Below are 15,430 nucleotides of genomic sequence, written 5' to 3'. Positions count from 1 at the left end.
ATATGAAATATTCTTTGGGGTACACCACAACATATTTTATATAGACCATAAGACCCAATGATAGCAAAGGTTTTTGTTTTTCTTTACATATTTAATTTTGTCTACGTAAAATTGCTTCTCTTTATATCTTAAAAGTAAAAAAAATACACTTAACCTACAGCGTTCTAAGATAATTATAAAACAATCTAAAGTAGCAACAAAAATTATGTTTTAGGTATGACTTTTTCACCTAGTAGCCTATACTAATTTTATTGATTTTTTGCTTAAACTATTTGCGTAGATCATTGAATGGCCAGGTTTTGGGTCACTCCACCATGACGATGTACTTCTCCGCCGCCGAAGAGGGCTGCATTTTCTGTACCTTAGTTTCCACATAGGTGGATTTACGAGTCACCTCGCCATTGTCCATTGAAATACCAATAAGCATGTCCATAGCTCCCTTTAATCGCATCAGCTCGACAGTCAGTTTAACTTCCTCCTGGACAGCGGATGACAATCGTTCCAGGGCCTCCATTAGCTGCTGACTGCAAGCTACCAGTTGCTGCTCAAAGACATCCAAGACTGTGCTGGCGGCCATCATAAGCGGACGCATGAATCGCGTCTCACCCAAATGGGTGCACACAAAGTCGATAAAATTGACGAGCACGGTGTCGGGGCGATCAGTTAGAGATTTGTCCAGAGCTCGTCGATGCAACAGGTCCGAAATGACAGCCACCACGAGCTCGGGCTTGTTTTCTATTTTCTGCGCTAACATCACGTCGTCCAAAGCTTTCTTATGGTCAAACCGGCGCAGATGTACATCATAGGCTTTCAATCCAGGTCCTTTTACTCGGTCTTTGATGGTATGATCCACTTTCTGGGTATTGTTTAATCGTACTCGTTCCGTGTAATGCTTGCGCGCTCGAGACGAACGTATCTTTTTTAAATGGCTGGGTTTGTTATCCACCATCATGCGACGAATGGAGACCAGACCATCTACCATTCCAGCCACAACAGCCTGATCCCCGCTAGCTACAGCCATGCTGACTACGGCATTGGGATATGTTAATGTGTGCACAGTCTTGTAAGTGCTCACATCGTAGATTTTGACATGGCGATCAAGCCCGCCGGAGAACAGCCTCCTTCCATCGGAACCTAACCGCAGACAGGTCACTGTTTTATGATGTTGAGACATCATGGTTAGCAGCCGGCAACCGCTGATAAGATCCCAAACGCGAACCTGATTTCCACCGGCGCTGACAAAGATGGAACCGTTGGGCAAGAACAGCATGGACTCCACCGGAGCTCCATGATCTAAAGTGCGCTGCACCACCGTCTCCGCACGGGTATCGTAGAGATTTATCTTGCCATCGTATCCTCCCGAGACGAACATGTGCGCTGCATGCGGATGCATGGCTCCGGCACGAATATAATCGGTGTGCACATCCTCGTAGGTCTGCACCACCTTCTCGTTGGCTACGTCCCACATACGAACCGCCTTGTCGTCGCCAAAACTGGCCAGCTGCAGTTTGTCCGCCGTGAAGAAGGTGCGATGCACTGGCGCTTTGTGTCCCTTGAACAGACGCAGGATATTCCGGCTGGTTGTATCGAACAGTTTGACGTGGCCCTCCTCGTCGCCGGCGGCCAGAAGTCGCCCATCCTGTCGGAAGGTGGCACCGTAGGCAGTTTTCTGGAATCGCGAGAGATTCTTAACCACCAGCTTGGTAACCAGATTGTAGATCTGCACCCGCACTGAACAAGTCAGCACAAAATTGTCCGGATCGCTGGGGCTAAAGTCGACATAGTCGATGGTGTTGTGCTCCTTAAGGACTTCCGGTTTCTATGGACCAAAACGAAAAATAATGATCCTGTTGCCCGGGGTTTATCTTTTAAAACTCACCGACAATCGGTCCCAGTAGATAGAATCCGGGGTCTCTACTTGCGCCCGCTGCTGAAACCGTCTTGTGTTCAGTGGGAGGAAGTTGCTCTGCATCCTGGCTTCTTAATTCTAATAATTTTCTTTTAAAAGCGCACGTGTTTAGCAAAAGTAAACCCACGAATAATCAGTGTGACCAGTTATTTCAGCAGTGCTGATAGTCTGGCTGGTTTCAAGATATATTTGGTGGCGTGGGTGGCATCAACTCGCAATAATATCATTTTATATATAGTTGGTCGTTTTTTATGTAGTTAACTACAAATTGCTTTCAAAACTATAGGGTGATGCACAAATGATTGGAAAAAAACACAGTTTATAGATTCTTCATCTGAACTTAAATACAGCTTTTATACCATGGTTTTTTTTTCGCCAAATGATGATGCTGTGGCCAAGCACTTATCGATAGACGTGGCAGGTGTGTGTGTTATCGTAAAGAGGCAAACACATGTTTGCAAACAAACATATGCTCGTTGGGAACCAAAAGAAAGAAAAACATTTACGAATTTGCGATCCGCTGGAGAACCGCGCTTTGGGGAGAACCTGAGTGACAGCCCCTCGCATTGGGCACTAAAATAGTTTAATAGAGGCTAGATCTCGTGTCCCGACTTAATTGAAATTTATTTGTTGTGATGCGGTCGCCGCTGGGGGTTCCACAGTCGTAGAGCCAGGGTACTAGTCTCCGCACATCTTCTTCCTTCACCTCTTTCTCCCAAATTCTTAATTAACCGGAGGCATTGAGCATGTTAATATTAATTGGAAGCAATCAATGTGCCTGAGACTCTCGAATCGAACGGAACGGAAGCAAGATCCCCGAAGAACCATCCACATCGGAATTGCACATCAGACCATTTTCTAGATCCATGGAGGAGGAACGCAACGAGAAGAAGGTGCTCTGTGAGAAGATCATCAGGGACATCAACGCGGTGTTCCTCAAGGATCAGGATCTGTAAGTTCATTATTCTACTTTATACAGGAACCAAATTTGCCATAGAATTAAAATACCAATAGTATTAGGCTTATAGAGAGTCTCTTTAGGTCATAAGGTCATTCGAATCTTTGTTCTTGGGTCGCTTTATAAATCATTGCCTAATTTCTGTATATGTGTTTCTGTACCCCTAACAGAGCCTCCTTTGAGATCATACCCAAGGAAACAAACTGCAACAAGTCCCCGGTGGTGCATGTGGAGCATAATCTGGGTCTGGAATCGTGGTGTGCGCAGCATGTTTACGACCACGCCCACCGGACCCTTATCTCCCACCGTCGGCAGACGTCAGCCCAGCAGCTCCGGACTCTCCAGCAACAGCAGCAGAGTGACTCCCTTGCCAAATATCTGAATGTAGCCTTGCTGATAAATCCAGATGTGACCACCTTTTGGCACATTCGTCGACAATTGGTGCAAAAGAACCGGCTGAGCATCAACAAGGAGCTACAATTTTCCGCCCTCGTTCTGTCTATAAAACCCAAGTCGAACGAGGCATTTGCCTACCGTCGTTGGCTGTACTCCTTCCAAAGTAAGTGGATATCGGGTGATATAGACTTAAGAGACAAACTTAATCACATATACATATTTATTTGGTCAGGTGCCGATGCTATCGATTGGCCCAATGAAATTGGGATCTGCGAAAGGGCCGCCGATAGGTGCGCTAGTAACTACCACGCATGGTCGCACCGCCAGTGGATCCTGCAAAGTGGCCCATGCCTGCTCCAATCGGAACTGCTTCGAACGGAGAAGTTTATGCGCAAGCACATCAGTGATTACAGCTGCTATCATTACCGCCAGGTGCTCCTGGGTCGCGCCTATGAGCTCAACTTTACCCTGCCCAACGACTCCGTAGCCAGTGGCTCATCTCCGTTGGCCAGTCTGCAACAACTAATGGTCAACTATGGCCTTAAATGCGAACCCAAAGCCGATGAACTCTTGGAGCTGCTCCTGCCCGGAGTTGACCGGAGTTCCATTAGCAGCCAAAAGCTGAGATCATTCCTCTACTGCTGCAATGTGGCCGCCAACGATATGCGGCTGTGTGCAGAGCAACGATTAATGTACGGACCACGGGACTGTTTCGAGCTACATCGCCGTGCAGCCCTCAAGTTCGTCGTAGAACAGTGCGTTCGCCTGCAGATAGGGTTGGCCAGCGGTCAACAGTTTCCCATGGCGGCAGACGATCTGCGATCGCACTTAGAAAACTTTGACTTTGAAAACCATCCGTTTTTGGGTGCCGTGCGACGGGAGGAGTCCTCTTTAGGCGGCAAGCACAGGCGCTGGTGTAACCTCCACTTAAGCTTTGGCTATCCGGCGGATTAGACAGCGGGACCTGAAAACCTTGAGAAAAGCTCAAAACAATCTATCCTCAATCCCCAGTAGGATTATTTACTCTTTGCCTGTTTCCGTTTTACATCCGTTTCAAACTGTTTCAAGTGCATTTAAATTACGTGTAATCTTTAATCTGTGCTTTATAAAAGAAATTTTTTGAAAACCAGAATTTGTTGCAAGCAGTAATGGCTTTTTATGTTAGAAAAAAATAGAAAAGACGATTTGAAACGGATTTGGAAACGGAAAAGGTTCTCTATATAAATATTCTATATATGCGCCCCAAAGACAAAGTTCAACTAGCCCGATAAGATGACCGGGTCCCTACTGGTCCACCCATTGCATTTCGATATCTGTTAGCGTTAACTGTTCTGGCATAATTTGTTAGCCTTTTGTTCAGAAGTACGGTTTTAATATTATCGCCATACCTTGCACGTGTTTGTTGTTAGCCAATTTGCAGTTAGTTTTTAAATAAATCCAACCAATAGACGACTTGACTTGCAGCTTTATAAATGGGATAATATTTATTATTTGCAAAACAACAAGATAGAAATTATTAAAGATGTTTCTATAAATCTTTTTATATTCGGAATTTTGGTCCAATATCTTTGTAGATATTAGTGTGGTGCTTAAAACTGAATATTAACCTTAACATACATATATTATAAAATCGACTTGGACTATACTTTCCGTTTAAAAATATCGATGTGGTAGTAACAAAAAAAGGATGCATAAAATGCATCATAGGGGGGTTCTTTTTTCGTAATATCGGATGGTATCGTTTTTGTGGCATTGCAGCCACCCCCTCCTCGAGTCTACTGGGGTTGTCGGGCGCTAGTGCGCATGTCAGGGATGCGAGATGCTGTCGAGGGCCCGAGATGACAACAATTTCAGCAACGGACTCAGAATCGCCAGCCAGTAATCCCTACCAGCTTTTCAGTGTGTTTCTGAAGCAGTTTGCGTGCGGCGGTGTTTTTGTGCAGTGTTGAGTGGCTAAGAGTGCTGGCTTGTTTAAGGGCTTACAAACAATTTTCGACCCGACCGGACCCGAAAGAAGTGCATAAAAGTCTTTTAAAAACTTGAAAGTAATTGCAGAGGTTTGTTATTGTTAAATGACTTTTATTATGAATATATGTATGTAGGTTAAATAGTTAAAAAGAGAGCATTGAGACATTGGGCATGTGTTGGTTTATGTGGGTGCTTTTCTATGGCTGTCTTTGTTTGATTTTTAAAATATTCATTTACGTTTTTCATTTCATTCATTTTTGCATTTTTTTCCCTCCCTCCTTCATTTTTTTCCACCCCCTAGGGGCGTGGGCCCTGAACTGCGCCTCAGTTGGAATTTATTTCGTGGGGATGAGGTGTGTCTTGTGGTAGGTGGTAGTGGCAAGTCTGTTTATGAGTTGATTATGGGCTGCGAAGTGGTGTGCTATTGTCTTCAGGCCTTGTTTCCTTCTAGAGCTTCCTTCCCGATCTCGTCCTACCTTATGATATATGTATATTCCGAAATACCTGACCCTAGGGCGCTTTGGCTGCACATGTGCTGATAACTCAAAATGGACACACCTGATGATTTTGTGGTAGTTTGCGTGTGTGTGCGTGTGCAAAATTTCTTTTGGCCATGGGAACACTCGCGGTTGCCATAATAGCAGCTCATGGCAATTGGTATAAGTGGATTAGGAGCACGGAGAGCGGTGCTTTTATGGACATATGCACTTACACACATAGTTGACTTAGCTGACCATTACCAGGTCACTTCGTTGGAATTTTGAGCTAAATCAGTTCAAATGATAAACTAGTTCCCTTTCCCATATGTCCTTTTAAGCCTGGTGAGCTCTTTACGTGGAAATTTTAGATAACTACCTTGAAGTAATAGAGTTCTGAGGGTTCCCCTGGACTTTGTAATTATATTTTCTCATAATTTTAGTTTGATCCTTTATGGAACTAAAATAAAGTATACGTTATACGGTTAAAGATTGGTGATTGCTGGTATTAATTCATTTTTATTTGTTTTCAATATATTTTGTATTATAAGCACTATTGTTTTAACAAGAAATGCATGTGAATGTGCTAGAATGTCGTGAGTAACGGAGCGGAAAGTATGTAGCCCCTTGGCCCACATAAGTATGCAATGCATGTATGCCCAGCGGATGTGTGCGAGCCTGTGTGCGCCATTGGGATCTTGTGTGTGTGTGGGTGACAGTTTCCAGGTGCAGGTGACAACTCAATAAGCAGTCGATAGATGGCGATACCGTTCGATAATATTTCCTAGGACTTTTTCATTTCCTGTTTCTTTTTCCTATTTCACAGGGATTCCGTAGCATCGAAACTATATTTGCATTACACATTGGGGGCGTGGCAGGTCGACGACAGACAATGAACTTGACAACGCAGCATGGACAATAACTTAAGATTGGATTGAAATAGGATGCCAGTGGAGAGGCAACGAGATCAGGAGCAGCATGAGTTCGCCTCTTTGGAGCGATGCCAGTTCCGGAATCGCAGCGGCCGTAGAATCCACATAACTCAGAATCAACTCCGATACGTTTCGATAAGTGGTCAATAATCGCCGGAAATGGGCAGTCTGCCGAATCTTCACGAACTGGAGGAGGTGGAGCGGAAGCGGGAGAAGCGGAGGGAGTATGAACTTTTGCTGGAGCAGCGGGCTCGAGACACTAGTCGCGAGCGGGAGCGACTCTCCGCTTTCGCCCAGCAGCGTAAGGTGAGTTATAATCCATAAAATTTGGTTATCGATAACATAACTGCCGATCAAAGAAAGTGTCTTGGTTAGTCATTTACATTTGCCTTACTAGCTATCCAAGATCCCATGTCTAGTCCTATAACAATATATTTATATGTATTACCCAACAGCAATCCTCCTATAATGCCTATATAATGGCTGGTCTGGGGATTGGTGGAGGTTCTTTGAGCCTCAATGCCGCCGGAGGAACATCCACCGGAAACGGAGAGCTACCGAGTGGCAATGGAACGAATGCTGGAAAATCGCAGAACCAAACGCATGGCACCGGATCCGGATCTGCGGTTCCGGTGGCCACCAGTGGCTTTGCTATACTAGGCATGGGCAAAAAGTATGCTCCACACTCCCACCACCATCAGCATCAGCATCAGCACCACCAGCACCATCAGCATCGCCATTCGCTGACCACCAGGCACCGAGTGCTCAGGACCCGTAGTTCAGGAGGAGCCCAAAACGTCTGGGACGAGCAGATGATGGAGGTAAGTTGGTCAATAGATTCCAGTTCACAGGTTAAATAGTTTGTTAGGGGATACTGCGTTATTCGAAAAGAATGTTAACATGTGTGGCAATAACATAGCATTTTTTCTTACTGTGTGGTTGGTGAAAGCACTAGTCACTTTTTAATAAAATCAGAGTGCAGCACGATGTAATGGACATCGAGGTTGAGCTCTCTGTTGCCATGGACACATGACCATCTTGCGGCTCAATGTCGACAAAAAAGGTGGTTAGTGGTTAGCAGTGGGTAGATGTCAGAGCTAGCAAATTGATTATCTTTTCTAGTTGCACAACAAGTAATTAAGTCAAACCTGGCTGGCATTTCCCATTCCCTAAGCTCCCATTCCTTCCATCCAACTGTAATTGAAGCCCAAGGTTGCTGGCTGCAACGCCACTCGCCTATTATAATCCTTGAATCTATGTGACTTTACATTTAAGTCATTAATTACTGTAATATGTTGTTGGCTTCTTGTAGAAGCAGTAGAAAAGTGTTTACTTGCCTAAACCCGACCTTCTTAGTAACGCAAATTTTCTTTATCTTTTCCAGCAGCACTTGACCACATATTCACCGTCGCCCATTTCGACTCGTTCACATCGAATAAACCCAGTATCCTCGTACCAAGTGCAGGCTGCCTTGGCGGCTTCGCGTCGTCGAGAGTCCATAAACAGCTCAATTGGAGCTACCTCCATTCGGCGATTGATAACGTTGAACAATCGTAATTGCCGGCACAAGGTGCCTGCCCTTGTGCGCCAAAAAGTGTGGCGCCAGTTTAGCTGTTTAAGTTTGGCTCATGGATTGATGAACTGCGTTCTGTTGCCGGTGATGGCCCTCCAAGGCTCCAATGCGGTGTGGCACCATCGGGAGCAGTGGTTGCCACTTGGTCCGGAGATAGGATCCCTCCTATTGAGTGCTCTTTTCCTGGTTGCCGCTGGAATGAGCATTCCCAGTGTTCGACTGATGAAACGATATGGTTATGGGCCCCTTTTGGCAGTAAACTACTTAGCAGTGGTTTTATTCCTCCTATCGCATCTGTACGCCTCCATTTATACTCTTTTACCCGCCTATTTGCTACTTGGCGTGACCCTGAGCGGATCTGCTAGCTCTAAGGCAGCCTTGATTGTCCATTTTGGAGGGAAGTTAAGCTGCTCCTGCGAGTCTCAGCAATCCCAGGCGGCGGTAGATGTTTTGCACGAGGAGCACAAGATGTTCTGCAACCGGGATCAGAAGGTGAGACGTCTAGCCAGGTGGTTTAGAGTTTCCCAGGATATCGGACTCATCGGAGGAGCCCTTCTAGCCTCCGTTCTGTTAGCCTGCAGCGATGGAGATTTTACGGGAGATTGCTCAGGACTGGTTTACTATGGCAATGAGAGCTGGCCACCGCAACTGAGAGATTTCTACAATAGAAACGAGCACGGCGACAGGATATGTGGGGTAGACATGTGTCCTTTGAGAGTGCAATCGCTTCTAGCAGCGGGTTGGGCCAATGGAAGCTCCATACCCAGTTCCATTTATGCTGGTTTCATCGAAAGCGAGCCTCGAGTGGCTGGGCAATCCCTGCTATGGCTTTATATCTTATTCTCAATGATATCCTTGATCCTATCCCTGGTGATAATGGTGGACAAGATACAATCAACTGGCTCTTCGCGAATGGAGCGTTTTAGGGATGTTAGCATCACGGATACTCTGCTTTTTGCCGGTCCTTTGGCTTATTTTGTGGGCACGGAACAGGCGTATATGTTGGGCGACTTCCTGAGAGCTTTTGTTACCTGCTCTTTGGGGATTGGGATGATTGCAGGCGCCTTGATTGGCATGGGCCTCATGCAGCTCATTGTTTCCTGCACTTTAAGCATGCTGCTAAGACACGTCAAGAGGATCGTCGTAATCTGTGAGTTTCATATTTATTTATAATCCAATACAATAACCTAATTCCCATTTTCAGTGGCTGGTTTCTTCTTTCACTCCTGCCTACTGCTGGCTCTGTCCAGTTGGAAGCCCTCAAGCGACGATAGTGCCCTTTTCTACGTGATTGCCGCCTCGTGGGGCGCCTGCAACGGTATGTGGGAGACCCTCTTGCTTTCGCTCGTCACACTCAATCATGCCAATCATGTCACGGAGGTTCAGGCGCCGCTGCAGGCGCTTCGATTCTTGGGACTAGGATTAACCTTCGCCGGACACGGTTTCCTCTGTGAATCGATGAAGATAATTGCCTTGGTAGTTCTGCTGGTTATCAGTGTGCCGCCATATGCCACCCTAGAAATCCGATTGGAGGCTCAACGCAAGGCAACGCTCGTCAGCTTATGACGCAGCATCTTCAGCTAGTCCCGACGATTGCGAAGGGATGTCGTGGCCCGGACGCACACCATGTGACATGTTCCGGATATGGATACGGACACGGAACCGGATCCGCGGCCAGATCTCCTGCAATCGCAACCCGTCAGTATTGAACGTGAGACACAAGTCAAGCGACGCAAGCTAAACTTTAAGTTTTGCGGCCAGAAGTTGAAGGATATGGATAGGGATACTGTTTAGGTATAGGTTTAGGCATCCGTAAACTCCAACTGATATTTTTCAGTTATTTTTATTTTTCAATTCCATGGATTATGTTTCCCTATACCGTATACACTGAAATCCGCTGGCTTAGAGGATAAGACTAGTTAATAAGATTGATCTATACTCCATGTATGAGGGTTTCCTTCGATATGGGTGCATTCTCAATTCGTAGCATTTGCCAGTGCCAGTAATGTTGTTCCATGTCTATAACTTATCTATTAAATAGAGCAAAGGAAAGAGATCAAGAGAAAGAGAGGAGAAGAGCTTTATGAGCCACAATAATAATGTAGCATGTAGAACGTTATCTATGTACGAGTATATCCGATCTGAGATGATACGATATCAATTGCTGTATCTACATATGTATTTTGCCACAAGGCCTTGGTCGATATGCTGCCCAAAACGGTTTTTGTGCCACCAATGTGTATTTCCTAAAGTAAACTCCTAGGCGTAGGTCTATTCAATTCGAACTCCAATTTGCAATTCCCCAAACAGAACCGATCCGGTCCAGAATTAATATATGTTATGTATGTATTTTATCGGTGTTATGTGCGTTATGTAGGTTTCGAGACCCTCCACATTCATGTTACCCTAGGTGTACCAATTAGGTATACTGTATAAGGTATACCTATTCCGGATTCAGATAATGCTAGCTGAAAACTGTTATGATAACAAGGTGAAATCCTAAGGTCTAAGGTCTAAAAACAACAATGTTAACATTTTGAGAATTTTGAGAATAACAATTTTGCGACCGTTGACGATTTCATACATCGGGCTAAGTATTACGAGTATGTTGCTAGCCATATACTACATATATATACACATAGACATACTGTATATTTTTTTCTTAGTGGCGGTTCCATCTCAATATTGAATAAAGCAAATCGCAAACGAGTTAAGCCCGTGAGCCAAGTAAAACGATGAGATCGAGTTCTACGTGTATTGGATGTGTATTGTATATTGTAGGTGTCCATCATCAGATCCAATAAAGATTCCACAAAAAGTGTATTGCTGGTTCGACTTGGGTTCTAATGAAGATATTAAAACCGCTCGGGCCTTTGCTTAATTACAAACAACTGGATTCATTTGTGCGGTTTAGTTTTTGGCGAGCTTTGCTGCGGAGCTTTTCCTCTCGCCGATTGGAGCGTGAAAAGCTAAAGATCGTGTCGGAACAATGGGTATGTATTTGATAGGAATATGTGCGGGCTTGTTAGCTTTATCAATTGGTGTACTTAGCTAAGATACTTGTTTAGTTAGTAGCTTTTTGCGGCCCCAGAAAGACGCATTCGCCTTCCTCAATGGATAAAGATAATGGGAATAAAGACACCGCCTCCAAATCCACCTCCTCATCGGATGAATGGGGCGACAAGCTGGCTGAGCTGATTGCCTGGTTCGAGGGCAATCCCAATCTGCCCGAGAAGATCGGTAACTAAACAGGCAAATGAAACTCAAATGCGTTTCGCTTCGATTGATAACCAGCTAAGAGCCAGACAAAACTAATGGGCGCGCAATAACCTGATATAGTTAACGATTCATTAACCTTGTAACTGGGCAGTGGCAAAGGTCAAGTGCATGGAATATTATAGAGTGATATATCAACGCTTCCTCCTTTCATTAGAGTATCTAATGTCTCTTAGATAGTTTATTCTTTCGGTGTATTTACGGATTATCTCACTTATGGTTAATTCCTATTTATTAAAGCGGGTTTATTACTCATTTTAGTTTTCTTTGTTATCTAAGGATTTTTTTCTACATTATTTTTTAAATGTACTTTATATAGAACCAATAGTAATGCTACGATTCCTTAAGTGCATGGCATTTGATGTTAAACGCACCAAATCCCTGGTGGAACTCAACTACAGTATGCGGAATAAGCATCCGCATCTGTTCATGGATCGCAACATGGAGGACGAGATGACCGCCAAGGGTCTAAAGGTGTCGTAAGTAAAATATGAAATAGAAAACTATATGCCTAATTTACTTCCGCCTTGAAAGGGATCTTCTGATATTACCCGGTATTACGCCCCAAGGTACTAAACTGCTCTTCTTCCGTATGGCAGATCTGGATCCACATACGGTGGGCATAACAACTGAAGTGTAAACCAGCTTTTAAATTCAATTTTCTTATAGCGTAATTCCGTGGAGGAGACCAAAATCTTCTTCATGATGAGCGATGCACGATTCACAATACCAGATGTGGAGCGAGGAGCAGGAAACGTGGAGGATTACGTTCTAGACGAAGCCGATATTGCGAAAGGCGATGTTCACATCGTCGACATTGAGGGTTATACCTTACGTCATCTGGCCTACGTATCCATTTTTGTGTTGCGTATTTACATGAAATTCTTACAGGAGGCATATCCCTCTCGTTTGCAGGCTATGCATGTTATCAATTGCCCCTCTTATCTGGACAGGCTCATCTCTATGATGTCTCCCTTTCTCAGGGAGGAAGTTCGGAACATGGTAACACTGAATGGAGATTTTATGTTTTAAATTTTCTAATGGAATTTCGTTACAGATTAAGTACCATACAGGGGGCCTGGAAAGTCTCTATGAGGAAGTGCCCAGGGATATGCTGCCAGATGAGTATGGCGGCAAGGCTGGCTCCATAGCGGAACTCAAGGCCCGGGCCGTTCAGTCTATCAAGGATAAAACGTAAGTTAACTTAAGCATTATTTAAGATTGCGAATGTTCCTACATGTCGCTCAAATTTGGACTTACAGTGCCTACCTAAGCGATGAGCGGTACTGGAAGGTGGCCTCCCAAAGCAAGAGTCGATGGTCCTGGTTTTGATATTCGGATATTCAAATAACTTCCACAGATATCCTGCGAACGTGATTTTATTAAAATGTGATTAAGAGGGGCGCTTGCCACAGGAAAGCTATCGATTAGTCGGGGAATTCCCATAAATACCTACAGGGTTTAAAGCTTAGTTTGTCAGCTTCAAAAGTATAAAGTAGACCTTGAAAAAGAATTTCTAACTTTTTTATTATTCTATAATATTTTTATAATTTACGTTAAGTGCATTTTTTTTCTATTATTAAATAAGGGACAACTGCCTGTTTATTAGCAGCAATGTGAACAATACACTTGGTATACCAATAAATAATATTAATTGTATTTAATGAGATTTTATTACACCCAAAAGTAATTAAAATTACTATTATAGCTCCCCTTAAAAGTGATAAGAATGGAAAAGTAACATATCATATGGAAGAAATTTCTTTAATTTCTATTAAATTTGAAATAAAATGTTTTTGGCAATATAATTTTAATTACCTAGTAAAAGGAAATCTAAATTTCTTTTGTAAATGAAGCAAAAATTGTCATTATATTTTACGGAATTTGGATGCGGCACACGGCCAGGTGATTAGGCAGATCCAGAAGCTGGGAGGGAACGTATTTAGGCACTATTAAGCACTTTGACCAAACGACGGCACAAAGCAATTATGAAATTACGTGTTTTTAATCGCAGACGCATTGCCATTGAATATTCAAAGCTAAATCGATGAGCAAAACCGATTTGAGACTCGCAGTCAGTCGTTTGCCAGGCTTCAAGCTCAACGGTTCGAAAGTGATTTTCAAAAGTGATTCGAAAGCGATAATTCCATCCGATAGGCGATACAACAGGTGTACAGTGAACAATTCGATAGCCAGGCGTACCAATGAGCAACGCGAGTGTGAATGAGACGGAGGCCAGCGGTACGACGGAACAGCTGCAACAGGAAAGGGACCTCAAGGAGCTGCTCGAGTGGTTCCAGCAAAATGACAGACTTCCCAAGGAGATTGGTAAGCAAAAGACCTCAAAGAGCGTGTGGGAATCGCACATCCGTTCACCAGACACCGGCCCATCCAATACCATAAAATCACTGCCCACCCACCTACCCTCCCACTAATGAGGTCGTTAGTAGGCCGCCCCACTCGCTGCCTTACGTCACTACAGTGTATTGTATACAAACAAACAACAATATATAGTCAAGCTTCCCTAAGCCAATCTTTCAACTCGTATGAGTTTGTTTATAAATATATATTTCGAAATAGTCTAAAATATATTAATATTGATAATAAATAAAATATTTGCAGAGCCGCTTCTGCTCCGACGGTTCTATCAGTGCATGTTTGGGGACGTGGAGGAGACCCAGAAGCTCATCGAGGTGAACTACGCCCTCCGCAACCGACATCCGCGCCTGTTCATCCAGAGGGATCCCCTAGATGCGGATAGCCGACGCACCTTCGACTACGCGTGAGTGTGTCCTTATTTTCAGGACAGGTTTCTTTAAAGTAACCAAAAACCGAAGTCAATCTGCATTTGTACTTAAAAAGTTTACGAAACTATTAATTTAAACATGAACTTTTTTGGTGCTATTAAAAATGTATAAAATTTACATATCACAGGGACATTTTACCGCTGCCTGGTTTGACGCCAGACAAGTACAAGGTATCGCTGTACTGCTTTCGGGACTTTGATGCCACCAAGGTGAGTTGTATAACTTCTTTATTGAAAAAGTCCCATCTTCTTCAGATCAATCTCATTCCCAGATGCACCACACGGAGGATACGCGCGCCTTCTTTATGGTCAGCGATTGTCGTTTTGTGACGCCAGACGATCCCGGAAACACGGATATCTTATCTGAGGGGGAAGTGCAGGTTTTCGACATGAAGGGTACTACCATGCGACACATTTCGAGGCTGACGATCAGCACGCTTCGCGCATACATCAAGTTCCTTCAACTTGCATTTCCGGTGCGCCTGCGCGCCATCCACATGATCAATTGTCCATCATACTTGGATCGAATTGTTAGCGTGGTGAAGCCATTCATCAGCGAAGAGGTCTTCAAACTGGTCGGTTTTGAATGGGATACGATATTATATATGTCTTAAAATATTATCATATTTTCCAGATCCGCTTTCACACCCAGAGCATAGATACTTTGTACGAATTTGTACCGCGAGCCATGCTGCCGGAGGAATACGGCGGAGAAGCTGGATCATTGGAATCACTGCGGACTCAGACTCAAAAGTCCTTGGCTGATCATCGGTGAGTTTCTTAACTGCAAGCCTGGACTAGTTAGTAACGCCTCATTGATTTGTTATAGCGACTATCTGATGAACCCCGATCACTGGGTAGTAGTTAAACCAGAGAAGCGTAACGGAAACTCGTGGAGATTTTTCAAATGATTTGGCAACGGCATAATAGCCAGTATTGTTTTTTTTTCGTATTGATAGACTTTGTATATGTGCCTGTGTATGTAAATGGTTCCTGCAGAATTTCGTCTCTTAAATAAAGCTCATATTGTAATTACAAACGTTAATTTGTGCATTAAGATTCTTGTTCAAGAATGTTAAAAAATGACTCATTTAGCAGTAAAATCCTTATCCATTTTATTTTTAGTCTAAACTTGG

At 43.9% G+C, this 15,430-nt stretch overlaps 5 protein-coding genes across 10 annotated transcripts; 4 read left to right on the top strand and 1 right to left on the bottom strand.

Annotated features, from left to right (window-relative positions):
* Positions 1-76: 76 nt before the first annotated feature.
* On the bottom strand, positions 77-2,110 carry LOC108103303 (U3 small nucleolar RNA-associated protein 15 homolog). The gene is made up of 2 exons (XM_017208726.2): positions 1,880-2,110; positions 77-1,819 (listed from the first exon to the last, which is right to left on the bottom strand). Exons 1-2 carry the CDS (start codon positions 1,970-1,972, stop codon positions 305-307), a joined length of 1,608 nt encoding a protein of 535 aa, XP_017064215.1. The 5' UTR covers positions 1,973-2,110; the 3' UTR covers positions 77-304.
* A 220-nt stretch (positions 2,111-2,330) lies between these two features.
* Positions 2,331-4,715, top strand: LOC108103304 (protein prenyltransferase alpha subunit repeat-containing protein 1). Its single transcript, XM_017208727.2, has 3 exons — positions 2,331-2,861; positions 3,038-3,426; positions 3,496-4,715. Exons 1-3 carry the CDS (start codon positions 2,776-2,778, stop codon positions 4,215-4,217), a joined length of 1,197 nt encoding a protein of 398 aa, XP_017064216.1. The 5' UTR covers positions 2,331-2,775; the 3' UTR covers positions 4,218-4,715.
* A 97-nt stretch (positions 4,716-4,812) lies between these two features.
* Positions 4,813-11,035, top strand: LOC108103302 (UNC93-like protein). 3 transcript variants are annotated; one of them, XR_001772216.2, is made up of 6 exons: positions 4,813-5,320; positions 6,534-6,945; positions 7,095-7,460; positions 8,024-9,362; positions 9,417-10,815; positions 10,879-11,035. XR_001772216.2 is itself a non-coding variant. In XM_017208725.2 (5 exons), the coding sequence occupies exons 2-5, from the start codon at positions 6,799-6,801 to the stop codon at positions 9,776-9,778; spliced, it is 2,211 nt and encodes a 736-aa protein (XP_017064214.2). In that variant the 5' UTR covers positions 4,813-5,320; positions 6,534-6,798; the 3' UTR covers positions 9,779-11,035. The 3 variants fall into 3 exon arrangements, 2 of the variants coding, with proteins under 2 accessions (XP_017064214.2, XP_017064213.2); XM_017208725.2 differs by having other exon boundaries at positions 8,027-9,362; positions 9,417-11,035; XM_017208724.2 differs by having other exon boundaries at positions 9,417-11,035.
* Positions 11,036-11,153: 118 nt separating this feature from the next.
* LOC108103321 (alpha-tocopherol transfer protein-like) lies at positions 11,154-13,147 on the top strand. 4 transcript variants are annotated; one of them, XM_017208752.1, is made up of 7 exons: positions 11,307-11,452; positions 11,808-11,967; positions 12,023-12,104; positions 12,158-12,337; positions 12,404-12,490; positions 12,546-12,682; positions 12,751-13,147. In XM_017208752.1, exons 1-7 carry the CDS (start codon positions 11,326-11,328, stop codon positions 12,818-12,820), a joined length of 843 nt encoding a protein of 280 aa, XP_017064241.1. In that variant the 5' UTR covers positions 11,307-11,325; the 3' UTR covers positions 12,821-13,147. The 4 variants fall into 4 exon arrangements, with proteins under 4 accessions (XP_017064242.1, XP_017064241.1, XP_017064240.1 ...); XM_017208753.1 differs by lacking the exon at positions 11,307-11,452 and adding an exon at positions 11,154-11,205 and having other exon boundaries at positions 12,158-12,490; XM_017208751.1 differs by having other exon boundaries at positions 12,158-12,490.
* Positions 13,148-13,581: 434 nt separating this feature from the next.
* On the top strand, positions 13,582-15,337 carry LOC108103323 (alpha-tocopherol transfer protein-like). Its single transcript, XM_017208755.2, has 6 exons — positions 13,582-13,816; positions 14,111-14,270; positions 14,423-14,504; positions 14,567-14,869; positions 14,929-15,065; positions 15,124-15,337. Exons 1-6 carry the CDS (start codon positions 13,693-13,695, stop codon positions 15,203-15,205), a joined length of 888 nt encoding a protein of 295 aa, XP_017064244.1. The 5' UTR covers positions 13,582-13,692; the 3' UTR covers positions 15,206-15,337.
* The last annotated feature ends 93 nt before the right edge of the window (positions 15,338-15,430 follow it).

The sequence above is a fragment of the Drosophila eugracilis genome, unplaced genomic scaffold, assembly GCF_018153835.1.
Source record: "Drosophila eugracilis isolate 14026-0451.02 unplaced genomic scaffold, ASM1815383v1 contig_2167, whole genome shotgun sequence".
NCBI lineage: Eukaryota > Metazoa > Arthropoda > Insecta > Diptera > Drosophilidae > Drosophila > Drosophila eugracilis.
Note: the sequence above shows the minus strand (reverse complement) of the source record. Positions and strands in the feature narration are given on the sequence as shown.